The sequence below is a fragment of the Chiloscyllium punctatum genome, chromosome 7, assembly GCF_047496795.1.
Source record: "Chiloscyllium punctatum isolate Juve2018m chromosome 7, sChiPun1.3, whole genome shotgun sequence".
In the NCBI taxonomy this organism is placed as follows: domain Eukaryota; kingdom Metazoa; phylum Chordata; class Chondrichthyes; order Orectolobiformes; family Hemiscylliidae; genus Chiloscyllium; species Chiloscyllium punctatum.
This window is the reverse complement of record NC_092745.1, coordinates 96,488,340-96,503,555: the sequence shown is the minus strand read 5'-3', so window position 1 is coordinate 96,503,555 and position 15,216 is coordinate 96,488,340. Positions and strand designations below refer to the sequence as shown.

Genomic DNA, 15,216 nt, shown 5'->3' with positions numbered 1-15,216 from the left:
TACTAAAAACAATGCAATGACACGCAACCTTCAATGCTGAGGAAAAGAATCTTAAGCTTGCTACCTACATAATCATTACTATACACGCCCAGTTGTCCTTAAAATCTGATTTTACATTCAATTCATAGAAGTTCAGTAAGGATTAAAGTTTAATACTTTGAGTTAAATTGATGCTAATCACAATAAAAATTAATGCTATTAACTTGCTTGATTGTGCAAACTTCAATGTTGCTATTACTGCTGCTAAATGCTAAAGAGGGATCCCCTTGACTTACACTTGCTTTACATTGTCAATGGAAAGGAGAAAACTGCATCATGGTTGGCATTAAGCAGCTTTGCTTGGCCACTTAAGCACAATCCAACCCAAAACATGCCATTGTCCAGCACTAGCCTGATAATTTTGTTTGTTGCAAATTATGAATGAACGTAATATGGACGGAACATCTTTGATCCTGTTATTTATGCTGAGTTACAAGGTATCAAATGAAGTTGGTCAATCCTGATTTCAAATCCCTGCTCAAGTAAAGGTATGCAGCATATTAATATAACCATCTTCAGCCAGTTTGATATTGGCAAATAACACTTTTTTTTATGCTGTCAAAATACAATAAAGGATTGACATTTCTGCAATTGAAAAACTGAATTTTAATTATATTCCTCTCCAGAAAAAATCTATTTTACTACATTTTCTGAACACATTTACAAGGAATCGAAAGTGTACAATCCAAGTTAATTCCCTGAACTCTCATTACTGCAGCCAGTTTTTTTTTAAAAAATGGTTCCGACCTCACTCTTTTCCCCAAAGCAATTCAATCTTAGCCTGGTGAACTTTTGAAGATTTTGAGAATGAACTTTTACAAATCTGTAAGGGAAGGGTCTTCCCACTCAGGTAAAGTTTATTGTGACAGTCAGGGAGCCATGGGTCCATCTTTGTGCTATTACTTTCACCATTCTTCCACATCAAAATGTAAGCCATTATGAATCCAGTCATGAAAGCATCAAATCCTGCACGGTGGGTGCCCCCTTCACATTTTTCAATTTTGCTTTTCTCCACTAATTTGGTTCCTGTACATTCTTGACCCTCTGGGTGGTTTTCCTTTTTATTGTTGCTTAAAATTTTCCCCTCTGTGTCCATTACACCACAGGGATTATCTTTACTTTCCTCCTCAAAGGTGGTTTCTGGGAGTTGTGCATCACTTGCAGACTTTTCCTGCATTAATTCTCCAATGATCTCTCTTTCTGGTTCCATACTTCCATTATTACACAATAACTTAGATGGTGGTATGTCGGTAGGAGTTACGTTATCTGCAAACATGCAGTTAGTAGGGTTGTCAGTCAATTCCGCAGTATTCTGTTTCCGTTTTCTCCTGACCTTTTTCTTCTTTTTGTCATTGTTGCGTTCATCTTCTTCAATAATGAGGTCAGTATTATGTGACAGGGAGCATTTCATTCCATTTGGACACCAGCCATAAGCCTGAAGAGAGATACAAATAAATTACCAAGGAACACATTTCCCATTATCACTATTAAATTGGGCAGATCAGGGGCATGATAAAGCATAGTATGATTGACCCATCAAAAAAAAACCCACAAAACAAAAATGAGACAATCATAGGCTTCTGTGTGCCTTTGAAAAATGCTCATCTAACTGGTTTTGGGTGCAAATCAAATGTCTACCTGAAGATGTATGGGAATATTACTGACACTCATTTCTTAAAATTTGATTTTAGTTATACTCACGGAAAATCGTTCACATATTCCCTCTTCTGTAACCTTTTTGTCAGCCTCTGGAAGGTTGCAGCACCGGTAGTCAATATAACCTATGAATGCCTGTTGATAGTTACAGAACTCAATGGAAAGATGACTGTTGCTAGCATCAATTAATCTGTTGTTTTCCCTTCTGCTGCAATTTGGAACAATGCACCATTAGTACAGTCAGAATATAAGAGGGAATTTCAACAATGCTTTGCAGGATTACGAGAGCAGAGTATGTTTTGAACCATGAGGTTTTCCAAGAATTTTGTAAAACACTGAATTCCCTCTAATGATATTCAGGAGAGAGACATTACTTAAAATTTAAAGTGTAATTCAAATTGAGTTTTTTTTAACTATCTGTTGTAAAACAATGTTGTATTAAGAAGAATCTCTTGTTAACATTTTGAAAAGGGTTTTACTATTTTTGTATTGTGCAAGGTTGGAGCTGTATGTTGAAGAGTAAACCACTAACATACTCTGTCTGCATCAACCAAGTATCAAGTAAAGTTTCAGACATTCCTTTAAATGAGTTCTGGTTGTACGCCCAGGCAAACAACAGCGTCAAAAGGTTGAAGGTTGTCCCATTCCAAAGACTTGTGCACATGATTCTGGCTTACATGTCAGCATAATATTGCAGAGTACTACCTTTTTGTTAAGACCATGTATGTTCTCAAATATGGACAGAAGATGCCACAACATTTAAAACTGTTCTAAGTCCTGGCCAATATGTTTTTCATTAAAAATGTTACAAAATTTCCATTGATTTGAAATAAATGTAAAGAAATTCACAGCATATTGAATATCTGAAGCATAAGGTAATTTAAAACTTTAACCTATAAAATGTAATATCATCAATTTAATTTAAAAAAATTAACTCATTACACTTTTAAAATCACCACCTGGGTCCCTTAAATTCAAAGAAAAATGATTTGCATACACTATTTACCATTTTTTGTAGGCATATTCCAAGTATGACGATACAAAGCGAGTCTCAACTTCCGAAGTATATTTGGTATCATAAACCCCAGCTGGAAACATCTCCGATACATCAGCTGTGAAGGTCATGAGTTGGTCTGGCAAGTTGGCATAAAAACACTGGTACAGGAATGCCAGGTCAATCAGCCCATTATGAAGAATTAAAGGCTTTTTTGACTGGATGATTTCTAGGAACAGACCCCTCATATTCTGACCACGACATTCGTTAGGCTGTCAAAATCCAAAACCGGATGTGTTAAAAGTGGAAGCAATTGGGCACTGAGTTAAGTAAGGACGTTCAAATCTTAATTCCTGCTGTTGAAACAAAAAACTCCCTGGGTAAACTAAGTTTGAGCAGTATCCATCACCATTAAAGTGGTTTAACCTGCCACTAGCTTGGCAAATTCTAGAGTAAAATAAATTGTTCAAGTAGTGAGAAAGTATTCCTTTCAATTACAATGGTATAGCTAATCAGGCAAGGCTTCATGGTGCAAATGAGCAACTGGGTGCAGGCAACAAATAAATGCTGACTTAGCTCAGTGACACACGCATTCTGTGAATGATATTTTTTAAAACTGGGAGCCTTAATTAGCAAATATTCTTTGCCACTGTGCACTACATTCTAACATGAGATGATAACATTAGATTGAGCTATATTATGCTACTGAATATCATACCTTATGCACCAATAAAATAATTGTACACAATCTGCAAAATCAAGACGTTCAAGTACATAATTCTAATTGAAAGAGCATGAAGAAATTGAGCATAAAATGTAATGTTAAGAAATTAAGTCTGTTACCTTGTCATTTCCTTTGTGGTATGGAATCCCTTTAGAGTACTGTTTATTGAAGTCAAAGCCATGCTGGACCAAGAACTGAACAGACTGTGGTTCAATTATATATTCATCCATGCAGAGGAGGGTAAGGTTGTACACTTGAGTCAAGTAGGTACTACCTGGCTGAAATATTTACAATTGTGATCCAACCAACATGCAAAATAAGAGTCTATATCTAGTAAAAATCATTGGGTCAAAACTTTGTTTCAAAACATTAAAATGACCTAGTTCATACTGTCTTACTAGGATAATGCATTAAAGAAACATTGACCTTAATCTAATGTATGCGTTACACCTGCAGGAAACAATGATAGTGGTTTCTAATGTTGAATGTCACAATAGCTGCTCTGAAGAGCAGTAATTACACATACTGAGAGTGAATATCAGCTGCTACAGGCTCTGTCCATCAAGTATCTCTCCTGCCAGCCTTAACCTTTTTTGCACTCCAGCAGCCACATTATATAGGGAAGCCAAAAAAGAAACTAATAGCGTGAACTGCTCACCGCTCTGCACTTCAAATACAAATTCTCCCCATAATCAAGTTACTTTTTCTGTACAGCATGATTTGCAGTAAGAGACATACCTATTGCTTAGTAACCAGGGGCTTCAAAACATTCTCACAAGCATTCCTGAGGAGCCAGGTATTATGGCACTATCCCCAACCCCTAAATTTCCTTCACCTTTTCCTCCAATAAATATTCATTTACCTGCTCATGATCACCGTTCGCTGACTTTGATATGGTGTTTAGGTTATTCTGTATGAATGATATTCAAAGCTGAATCCTAACCAGCTCCAGATTCCATGGGAAACAAAATGGATATAAACTTTATTACAAGGCTGGAATAAGGATCTAGATATAGGTGCAGGAAATTATTTTCCCCAGTCCTATGAGGGAGATACGGAGATGGGAAGGTAAGAGACATCACTGCCACTTATAAAGCTGGGCACAAAAATGCCCAATTATCCTTTGCCCTCTTATTCTGTTGCCCTTTACACTCACTAGATTGGAATATAGCTATATCTTATGCTCAGGTACACCATTACCTTCACCAAGAACCTTTACTGGGTGATACAAGATCCCCCATCAAAAATGAGGGCCTGGGGAACAGTTATAGAATCTCTACAGTGCAGAAAGAGACCACTTGGCCCAACGAGTCTGCACTGAAATCTGCAAAGTGCACCCAATACCATCTCGTAACCCCTGCCATAGCCAATCCACCTAGTCTGGACATCTCTAGATACTACAGATTGATGTGGCAAGGCTAATCCACCTAACCTGCATGTTTGGACCATGGGAGGAAACCAAAGCAGTCAGCTGAAATCTGTACAGTCGTGGGGAGAACCTGCAAACGCCACAGAGTAACCTGTGAAATTGTACCCAGGTCCTGAGTGCTGTGAGGCAGCAGTCCTAACCACTGTGCCACCCTTTTGTTTTTAAAATCCTCAGTTCAGTTCTTGCTCCTTTTCCCAGTCTCTAATCTGTTTATTTCCAGATGAAGAGAATTCTGTTTGTTATAACACGATTTCTGGCTCTGATGCAAAGTTGTGGATATTTCAACATTTTTCCTCATTGTTACATGATTTCAAAGTGAAACTCTTTATCTCGTTAAACTGCCGAGGGCTGGAAATGCTGCAGGGTGCCAGGAGAAGATTTAGCAGATCACTGAGATTAAGTATATGCAGAATGTACTGTGAAATGATTTTATCATTGCTTCACTAACAATGTAGATTCCCACTCCAACAACTTGTTCCCTCTCTTTCCGTTCTTCTGTCCTCTTCTAATCTGATTTTCTAACACTTGATCTTGACATTTTGTTTCCTCAACATCATGTAATCCTAGGGAATTACTAGTATAATTCTAAAGGACTGATTCACAGCTTTTATACATTTACAGGGAATGGAATTGATTCAATCCAAACTAGAAAGCTTTCAATCTTAGCAATGTTATTGGAGGAACTACAGAGAAACATTTGAACAATGCCAAAGGGAAAAACAATTCTAAATACATGAGATTATCTCCTATTCGTCAATTTGGTTCAAACGTGGGCAGAAGAGCAGAACTCCAGACGTGAGACCACAGCTAAAGTCAATAAGAATTACAGGAAAACTCAACTGATTGGAGTTGCGCTTGGTACAGAGGAAGATGTTTGTGGTTGTTAAATGTCAATCATTTCAGCTCCAGGACACTTCTGCAGGAGTGGGTAATGTCAGAGGCCAACCATCTTCAGCAGCTTCATGAACAATCTTCCCTCCATCATAAGGTCACCAGTAAGGATGTTTATTCATGTCTATACAATGTTCATCATCATTCATGACTCCTCAGATATGAAACCGTCCATATCCAAATGCATCAAAACCTGGAAGATATTCAGGCTTTGGCTGACAAGTGGCAAGTAACATTTGCACCACATAAGTGCCAGGCAATGACCATCTCCAACTAGAGAGAGTCTAACCATTGCCCTTTGGAATTTCATAGCACTACCATTGCTAGATCTGCCATTATCAACATCTTTGGTGTTAAAATGGACCAGAAACTAAATAGGACTAGCTATTTGAATACTGATGAGGTACACAGAGGTACACATTCTGCAGCAAGAACTTCACATCCTGACTTCCTAAAGTCTGCCAATAAGCCAAAAGTCAGGAGGGTGATCAGATATTCCCCACTTTCCCAGATGTGTGAAACTCCACCCACACTTGGCACCATCCCAGACAAAGCAGTCCACTTGATTGGCGCCACATCCACACTCATTCACTCCCTTCATCACCAGCACAAAGTAGCTGCAGTACATACAAGTTACAATAACTCACCAAAGCTCCTTAGTCTGCAGCTTCCAAACCTCCAATCACTACCATCTAGAAGAAGAACAGCAGATACATGGGAACCCTACCAGCTGCAGGTGCCCCTCCAAACCATTCACTATGCTGACTTGGAAACATATTTGTAGTATCTATAAAAGGACAAAACGTAGTTCTGTAGAAGTCATACTTGACTGATGTTATTTCTGTTTTCTCCCTCCATAGATACTGCCAGCCCTGCTACATTTCTCCAGCATTTTCAATGTTTGTTTTGAAAATATATCGCTGTTCATTCGGTGTCTCAGAGACAAAATCCTGGAAGTCTAACCCGAACAGCATATTGGGTGCAGCTACACGAAATTGACTTCAGTGGTTCAAGATGGCAGCTCAATACCATTTTCTCCAGAGCAATAAATGCTGGCCTTGCTAGTGGAGCCCACGTCTTATGATGTAGAAAGACCAAAACAAAATCTAGCAGTCAGATGGCAATAAGCATCTAAATGCATAGGGGATCTGAAAATATTAAAAGGACAAAATGTAGTTCTCTACATGGATTACACCAGAAGAGGGTCAAATGCTTCTCTAGTGAGATGAATAAATAAACTAATAAATGTCGCTTCAGAGGACTTTTCCAAAAAAAGACAACAGATAAACCAAACTTCTTCAGAAAGTCTCTTACTTTGTGTGATAGCTCTTTGAAACTTGCTATCCCGAGAGATAGAACTGAACGAGTTCTGGCAGCGTTGCATATTGCTTTGTATCGGTCTTCAATTGACCTGTTACACATCGAAGAAAGCAAGCATTATTCAATTTCCCATTAGAAACAGATACTTCATATTTGACAGCCACAGAATGAAAAAACTTAATGTATTGCTGGAGATTTGTTTTTTCAATTTTAACAAGTCATTTTACCCAGTCAACAGCTCAGCAGAAAAACTGGAAAAAAGAAGTTCACTAAGTGTAGATGCCTGCTTACTTTTACTGATAACAAGGCCCTGAATAGGGGTGTGTGTACATCAGGGTCTGAAACACTAGAGGTTTCCACTTGCTTGCATCTGGGGGGGACACAGTCCTCAGTCAGGGTTAGAGCTAGGGTGCACATCTGGAGCAATACCAGAGCAAGTGATTTCTGTCCCTGCCCCTGAATGACCACATCAGCAATTTATTATTAACTGTTAGTTGCTTTTGACCTCACTACTACATTTCTGACAGCTAACTGAAAGAATGCATAAGTTAATCTTTATTATGTTTAAAATTTATTCACAAACTGAATCATTACAAATGTACAGCTCCTAAATCTTTAACCTATCAGCAAATACACTGGTTTTATGAACAGGTTTGCTGACACAAATCTCACGAAGGCAATCAGACTCTCCAGCTAGCACTTTTAGCTACCATAGACGGCAATTTCCTGTCATGGCTGAGGTGGTGTTGTCGGCCCAAGGTCTGCCAGCCACCATTTTCATGTAGGATCCAGAATGTCAGATACTAAACACCATTTGTTTCTTTACCCAGAGAAGGAGAAGATATATTTGACATGTTGGCTGATGAATGTAAGTTTGTTTGCTCAACTGGAAGGTTCATTTTCAGATGTTTCTAGGTAACATCATCAGTGAGCCTCCCATGAAGTGCTGGTGTTATGACCTATTTTCTATTTATGTGTTTAGGTTTCCTTGGGTTGGTGATGTCATTTCCTGTTCTGTCAGAGGATGGTAAGGGGGAGGGGGAGGGGTCCAAGTCGATGTGTTTGTTGATAAAGTTCCACTTGGAATGCCATGTTTCTCGGAATTCTCGAGTGTGTCTCTGTTTGGCTTGTCCTAGGATGGATGTGTTATCCCAGTCGAAGTGGTCTCCTTTCTCATCCGTATGTAAGGATAGTAGTGAGAGAGGGCCATGTCTTTTTGTGGCTAGTTGATGTTCATGTATCCTGGTGGCTAGTTTTTTGCCTGTTTGTCCAATGTAGTGTTTCTTACAGTTCTTGCAAGGTATTGGACAAACAGGCAGAAAACTAACCACCAGGATACATGAACATCAACTAGCCACAAAAAGACTTGACCTACTATCACTAGTATCCTTATATATAGATGAGGAAGGACACCACTTTGACTGGGACAACACATCCATCCGAGGACAAGGCAAACAGAGAAAAGCACAAGAATTCCGAGAAGCATGGCATTCCAACCGGAACTCTATGAACAAACACATCGACTTGGACCCCATTTACCATCCTCTGAGAAAAAGAACAGGAAATGACATTACCAACCCAAGGAAACCTAAACACATTAATAGAAAGCAGATCATAACATCACTGCTTCACCAGAGGTTACCTAGAAGATAACATCTGAAAATGAACCTTCCAATTCAGCAAACAAACTTTTATCCCAAATCTCAACCTAAGCTACAAATCTTCTCAAAACTCACTAATGGTTGGCTGATGTCAAATTTTTTCATAATTTTTCAGTAAGCCTACATGGCGAGTTTACCATATTTCCCCAAACTTTACCTTCTCACTTTGCTATCTTCCCAGATATGTTTAAGTAATTATTGAATGAGTTCCCTCCGACTTGGTATATTTAACCTCAGTTTTTACAATTGCCGCCCACTATGTTTGCATCATTGATTAAAACACAACTGAAACCGCAAAAAGCAAGAAGCTCACACAAATAGAAAGATTTAACAGCAAGCTTAATCTTGTAAGCTTTATGCCACAGGAGGCTTTTTGGCACATCATCTCTGATTTGACAGGCTGGATAATAACAATATCAAACTGTCCAACTAACTTCAGGATGGTTGGACATGAACTCAAAGTCTCTCTGTTCCAGTGTATCTTAACTTTTATGCATTCCCTGGCCCTGTTTGCGTAAGTCAATGATCTCACCACTCCTTCAGACTGAATATCATTTGCTACTTTTCCTAGTGGATGGATATGAAAACAAGGATGACAATTTTAAAATAGAATCATTGCTTAACAAGAAGTCAACATTAGCTTTTTAAATATATTTTATTGTGGAACGTGGACATTGTTAGCTAGACCAGTGCTTTTTTTACCCATCCCCAATTGTCCTAGAGGTGGTGTAGGGACATTCTCAGTGCTGTTAGGAAGGGAATTGTAGGATTTTGACTCAGTGACAATGAAGGAATAGTGATACAATTTCAAGTCAGGATGCTCAACGACTGAGGAAACTTGCAGATGACGGTGTTTCCTACAGCAGTACCTGACCAGTCCAGCAAGAAAGGAAGCACTGCTCAACCTGGTTCTGGGAAATGAAGTGGACCAAGTAATGTCAGTACAGGAATGATCATTGGAAAGGTTTAAAAGGTTCATTGAAAATGGGCAATCCACATCATGATGGGAGGTTTGTAATTTACAGATAATTTCTTTACAACATAATGGTTGCATTCTTGTACAACTCCACATAATAGAAAATCATCCTCTAGAAACAGCGCTTAAAGTTTTGGTGATGTAAGCAGGTAACAGCCAACATACGTTTTAAAAGTTTGCGCTTCAGAAACTGTGTGCCCAATTCATCAATCTTGCAACAGTGAATTTGTGTTAATGAAATGTACATTATTGTAGAATAACATGTATATTTTAATTGAATTTATTTTAAAGTTTGGAAGCACCTTTTAAACAAAAGTATAAAATAGTTCCAGGAATGCTAATGAGTGTTTTACAAGTGGACAGGATAAATATTGATCAACATCACTTGCTTTCATTTAGATGGATTAGGGATCAATTGTTTTTGATGAGGGAAAATACTCAGCTTTGGAAGTTTTCATTTTCAGTTTATAGAAGTTATGTTGAAGATGGAGTTAGAGAAAGGACTTAGTTTAGAAATGACATGGAAGTGCTGGTGTTGGACAATGTTAAAAATCTCAACACCAGGTTATAGTCCAGATTTATTTATAAGTATAAGCTTTTGGAGTGCTACTCCTTCGTCAGGTAGCTACTGGGGCAGGATCGTAGGACACAATTTATAGCAAAAGGTCAAAGTATCATACAACTGATGCAATATATTGAACAAGTCTAAATTGCTGTTAAGTCTTCCATCTTTTAGAATGGGTTGCAAGTTTTGATTCATTAATATGTAAATCCCAGAACTACTTTCAAGTCATATTCCTGAGATAAAAAGGTTTTATAAAAAATGGTTTTGTAAAATAACCTGGTATTGTGTGATTTTTAACTTAGTTTAGAAAATAGCTTACCTCAGTGTAAGGGTTCTGGTTTGAAGGTTCCAGACCGGAAATGTTTGGTTAGAACCCTAAAGGGGTTATTTGACTGTGAAAAGTCTAAGCTCCTGTGTGAATATTCAAGGAAGAGGCTAGTGGATTCTCAAGATTGGGAATTGAAAATAACAGTTAAGATAAACTCAAAAGTGATATAGAAGGAAATTCTCCCTGCTGCTGGAATAATTGGAAGTGTATTTTTACCATTTATTTCACGATCTTTCAAACTATTATATGGAAATAACTTGACTCATTTGACTTTTTTTTCGTTGTTTTCAAAATAAACTTATTTTGTGGTTAATACTTATTTCTGTGAAAGACTACCTCATTAAATTAAACTAAACAAAATGTAAAGTATCAAGCTAGATTTCAGAATGGGATCTGACTTGTCCAATAATAGCATCAGCTGTGATCATAATAAGAACAGAAATAGTCAATTGGTGGAAAGGAGACTTCATTACAGAGCTGGACCAGACAGACTTATCCATTCTTAACTCCTCTTACTTACTTCCTTCACATCAAAGGGGTATCCATGGGTCCAGACATGGACCCCAATTATGCCTGTCTCTTTGTAGGGTACGTGGAACATTCCTTATTCCCATCCTATTCCAGCCACCACCCAATAACTCTCCTTCTGGAGTATCGATATCCTGCTCGCCCAGAATTGGAAAGGCTTATCAATTTTGCTTCCAATTTCCATCCTGCTCTCACCTTCACTGGGTTTGTCTTCAAATTGTCCCTTCCCTTCCTCGAATTCTGTTTCTATTCCTGAGGATAGGCTGGCCACCAATATCCACGACAAACCAACTGACTCCCACAATTACCTTGACCATTCATCCTCACATCCTACTTCCAGCAAAGACTCTATTGCATTCTCCCAATCCTCCATCTCTGTCATCTGTTCAGATGATGCCAACTTCAACAAGAGGTCCTCTGAAACATCCATGTTCTTCTTCAATTTCCCCAGCACTGTCGTTGACAGGGCCCTTAGCCTGGTCCAACCCATTTCCCACACTTCAGCCCTCACTCCCTCTCTTCCCTCCCACAATAGCAATAGCATCCCCTTGTCCTCACCTACTATTCCACCAGTATCCACATCCAGAGGATCAGTAGCCTGCCATTTCCACTACCTCCTGATGCTGTCTGGCTTGCTGTGTTCTCCCAGCCTCCTGCTTGTCTACCTTGGATTCCAGCATCTGCAGTTTTTTTTGTCTCATTTCCACCATCTCCAGCAGGATGCCACCGTTAGACACATATTCCCCATCCCTCCCCTCCCTTCCCATGTCAGCCTTCTGCAAGGACTTTCCCTCAGAGACACCCTGGTCCATTCCTACTTCATTCGCCACATCTTCCCATGGCACCTTTCCTTGCAACCACAGAAGGTATAACACCTGTCCATATACTTCCTCCTTCCTCAGTATCAGGTGAAGCAGTTCTTTACCTGCATATCACTAAATCTACTCTACTACATTTGCTGCTTATAATGTGGTCACCTCTACATTTGGGGAAATGAAGTGTAGATTGGGTGGCTGCTTTGCACAACACCCATTTTCTGTCCACAAAAACAACCAGGGCTTCCAGTTGCCTGCCATCCTACTTGTTCCCTGGCTAACATCTTGTCTCAGGCTTGCTGTACCGCTCCAGCGAAGAACAACACTTCATTTTCTGCTTGGGAACTCTACAGCCTTCTGGGCTGAATATTGAGTTCAACAATTTTAGGGCTAGAGGCACTTTCTCCCTTGTTGTTACCCCAATCCCGCACACACACATGGTCTGCTATTACACACTACCTTTTGTCCTCCACTAATAGACCACATTAACAGCCATTCATTCTCCAAGGCTGACAGTTATCCACACCTTTGTCAGTCCAATTGTTCTTCTCTCTCTGAGCTCCATCTCTACCTATCATTTACTCTTTACTCCTCCTCCATCCTATCTTCTGTATAAAAAGCCAACTTCTTCCTAGCTACCATTAGTTCTGAAGAAAGATTACTGGACTCCAACATTAACTCAGATTTCTCTCCAGATACTTCCAGACCTGCTGAGTTTTTCCAGGAATTTCTGTTTTTGTGTTAAGAAAACAGGCAATGCGTTTAGGAAGCAACAACAAATTCAAGGACATTGGAGAGACAGTAGTTTGCAAGGATGGAATTGTCACTTTTTCTTTGAGAGGGTAAGGCCATCATTCTTCTTATAACACTATAACATAGAAGGATAAGCCTCTATTATCATAATTCAAGTTTCTACTCACTGTGCCAGCAAAGCTTTTCGTGTGCCAAGTCCACTCAGTTCCTGTGATTGAACAGTCAAATAGAAATAAAATGTATATAGTTTCAAAATGACTTCAAAGCAATTAAGAGATAACAAATGTTACACTCACAGTATCAAGGGCTATGAAACTTGCTGTCCTTACTGCAAGTAGCATAGAAGGCCACACCTCCTTAAAATTGTCAATGTGGACATCGACAACAGGCACTTTTGTAAAGGCCATCTTCATCAGATTCTTGATATGACAAAATAATTTATATGGTTAAATCCACTTCTCATTCACAGTCTTAAAAAGAATGTATACATTACATAAGATAACTAGAGAATCTCCTAAACATTTGCAATCTTTTTACAAGAGAGTCTTTTTTTCCCTAACAGAATACTGTCTTTTTAGTTAAATCACATTGTATTGCTTACGTATCACAAGTTTATAAAACAGTACTTTGTTGTCATGACAAAAGTAAACTTAAACGCGTCTGTTTCAAATTCCATCCTGAACTGAACTGCCCACTAATCAGCCACCCTACAGCTTTGCTATACGCTTTCAAAGTCAAAATTAATAGTAGCAGAATTTTCTTTATTTAGCTGACATTTGTAAATACTAGGTCTTATTCTCCTGACAAGAGTAATCATGTCAGTGAATGGCAACTTGCAAAGGTGATGAGTACTTTCGACGCCAAGCCATTAGTCCGAATTAAAAAATACCAAATCATAAAAAAGTAAACTTAAAGCTATTTTACCCTTGTTGTTGCACTGGCTTCCCTTGTTTGTAGTTTAACCAGGCTCTTTTAAACTTCACTATGTTATCGCTGACTGCTTTCTTTTGAGAAATCACAGATATTTCCCCAAAGCAAGACCTTCATGTAAAGCTAATTTAAACAAAAAAGACAGCGTATAGGAGGCACAGCTCAGAAATCTGCCTGCCCCCGCCCCGTAGAGAATGATACAGAGACATTTACACAAAAAGAAAACACTTCCATCTGATTTGGGTTTTCCAGTTGTTGATGTTCATTCTCTACATCTATTACTCCCTCCTTCCCTATTTTTCCCGTTTTCGCTGGAGCCCTCTCTTTCTCTGTAATTAATAACTAACTGTCATTCTCCCAGCTCAGACAGACACACTCCACAACCTCACACAGACACGGGGCCCTTCCCTGCTGCCGTTCCAGCTCCTCCCGGAGGGTGGGTCACAGGGATTTATAAACTAAGTGATAAAATTAACACCGTCAGTTTAAGAACGGAAAATCGCAGCTTTTGGGCTGATACGCTCCTAAAAGGGGGAAACTCCTCAGCGATGTTACACAGGCAATCCAGTAGACAGTCTTGGAAGGGTCCTTCCTTACTGTTGTCGCGGTGAGATCCTGCTGCGTTCCCGGATGTTGGAGGCGGTGGCGGTTGTTGTGAAGCGGCGCGTGGTCGGATCCTGTATTGGGTCATACTGAGCTGTGAGTTTTCACTAGACAGACATCAGTCCATTATCTTGGGGCGAACTAACGCTCTATCCGCTGACATTGACTTCACGCTCACTGGGATCCCTGTTATTGCCTATGTTCATTCCTGATGAAGGGCTTTTGCCCGAAACGTCGATCCTCCAGCTCCTCGGAGGCTGCCTGACCTGCTGTGTTTCTCCAGCACCACACTCTAATCTAGACTCTTATTCGTGTAATCTGCCTCATTATCAAAACAAAAAAGAAACTACATTTCACTCGACTGGGCTCAATGCCAGATCCCGGAGTGGTGCCTCCCCCAAACCACTTCCCAGGAATTCACAGATTTCTTATCCTCTTTTAGCACAACAGAATTTCAAAATGACAGAGACTTGTGCAGCAGTCAGCGTGTCCCAGCTGCTACACACGACCATTCAGACCTGCTGCACCATTCAGCACGTTTGGAATTAGGTTTATTGTCAGGTGTACTCAACTTACAAACGAACACGAGTACAGTGAAATTTATAAATGATTGTGGCCTTTACTTTCGTATCAGTTTTCCACTTTAAACGGTGCTGTCTTGTCCATCAAAAAATCTAACTCTGCCTTTAATAAATTCACTAGCACTGATTCCATTGCTATTTGAGGATCCGAATTTCACAGACTTCCTTATCCCTGATCTTATGAGAGAGAGAGAAAAAAAATCAAAGTGACTCCTTATTTTTAAATAGTGTTACTTGGTCCTATTACCTCCTGCAAGGGGTACTTGGAGTTCCTCATCCCATCAAGTCTTTTCTAGATCTTATATTTCTATAACATCATCTTTCGTTCTTCTAAACTAATTGATACAGACCCAAACTGTCCAAGCTTTTTTCATAAGATAATCCCTTCATTCTAGGAATCAGCTGAACGAACCTCCTTTCAAC

At 39.3% G+C, this 15,216-nt stretch overlaps 2 protein-coding genes across 7 annotated transcripts in view; one reads left to right on the top strand and one right to left on the bottom strand.

Annotated features, from left to right (window-relative positions):
- Window positions 1-621: 621 nt before the first annotated feature.
- On the bottom strand, window positions 622-14,315 carry toe1 (target of EGR1, exonuclease). Of its 4 annotated transcripts, none has more exons than XM_072574383.1 (8): window positions 14,088-14,315; window positions 12,976-13,098; window positions 12,847-12,887; window positions 7,048-7,144; window positions 3,533-3,691; window positions 2,702-2,961; window positions 1,741-1,903; window positions 622-1,474 (listed from the first exon to the last, which is right to left on the bottom strand). In XM_072574383.1, the coding sequence occupies exons 1-8, from the start codon at window positions 14,298-14,300 to the stop codon at window positions 788-790; spliced, it is 1,743 nt and encodes a 580-aa protein (XP_072430484.1). In that variant the 5' UTR covers window positions 14,301-14,315; the 3' UTR covers window positions 622-787. The 4 variants fall into 4 exon arrangements, with proteins under 4 accessions (XP_072430484.1, XP_072430487.1, XP_072430486.1 ...); XM_072574386.1 differs by having other exon boundaries at window positions 13,994-14,194; XM_072574385.1 differs by having other exon boundaries at window positions 13,604-14,193.
- Window positions 14,198-15,216, top strand: part of LOC140479955 (adenine DNA glycosylase-like) — a 35,862-nt gene continuing 34,843 nt past the window's right edge. For all 3 annotated transcript variants that reach the window (XM_072574389.1, XM_072574388.1, XM_072574387.1), the window contains exon 1: window positions 14,198-14,308. The gene's annotated coding sequence lies outside the window, so the exon portion shown is untranslated. The remainder of the gene's footprint in view (window positions 14,309-15,216) is intronic.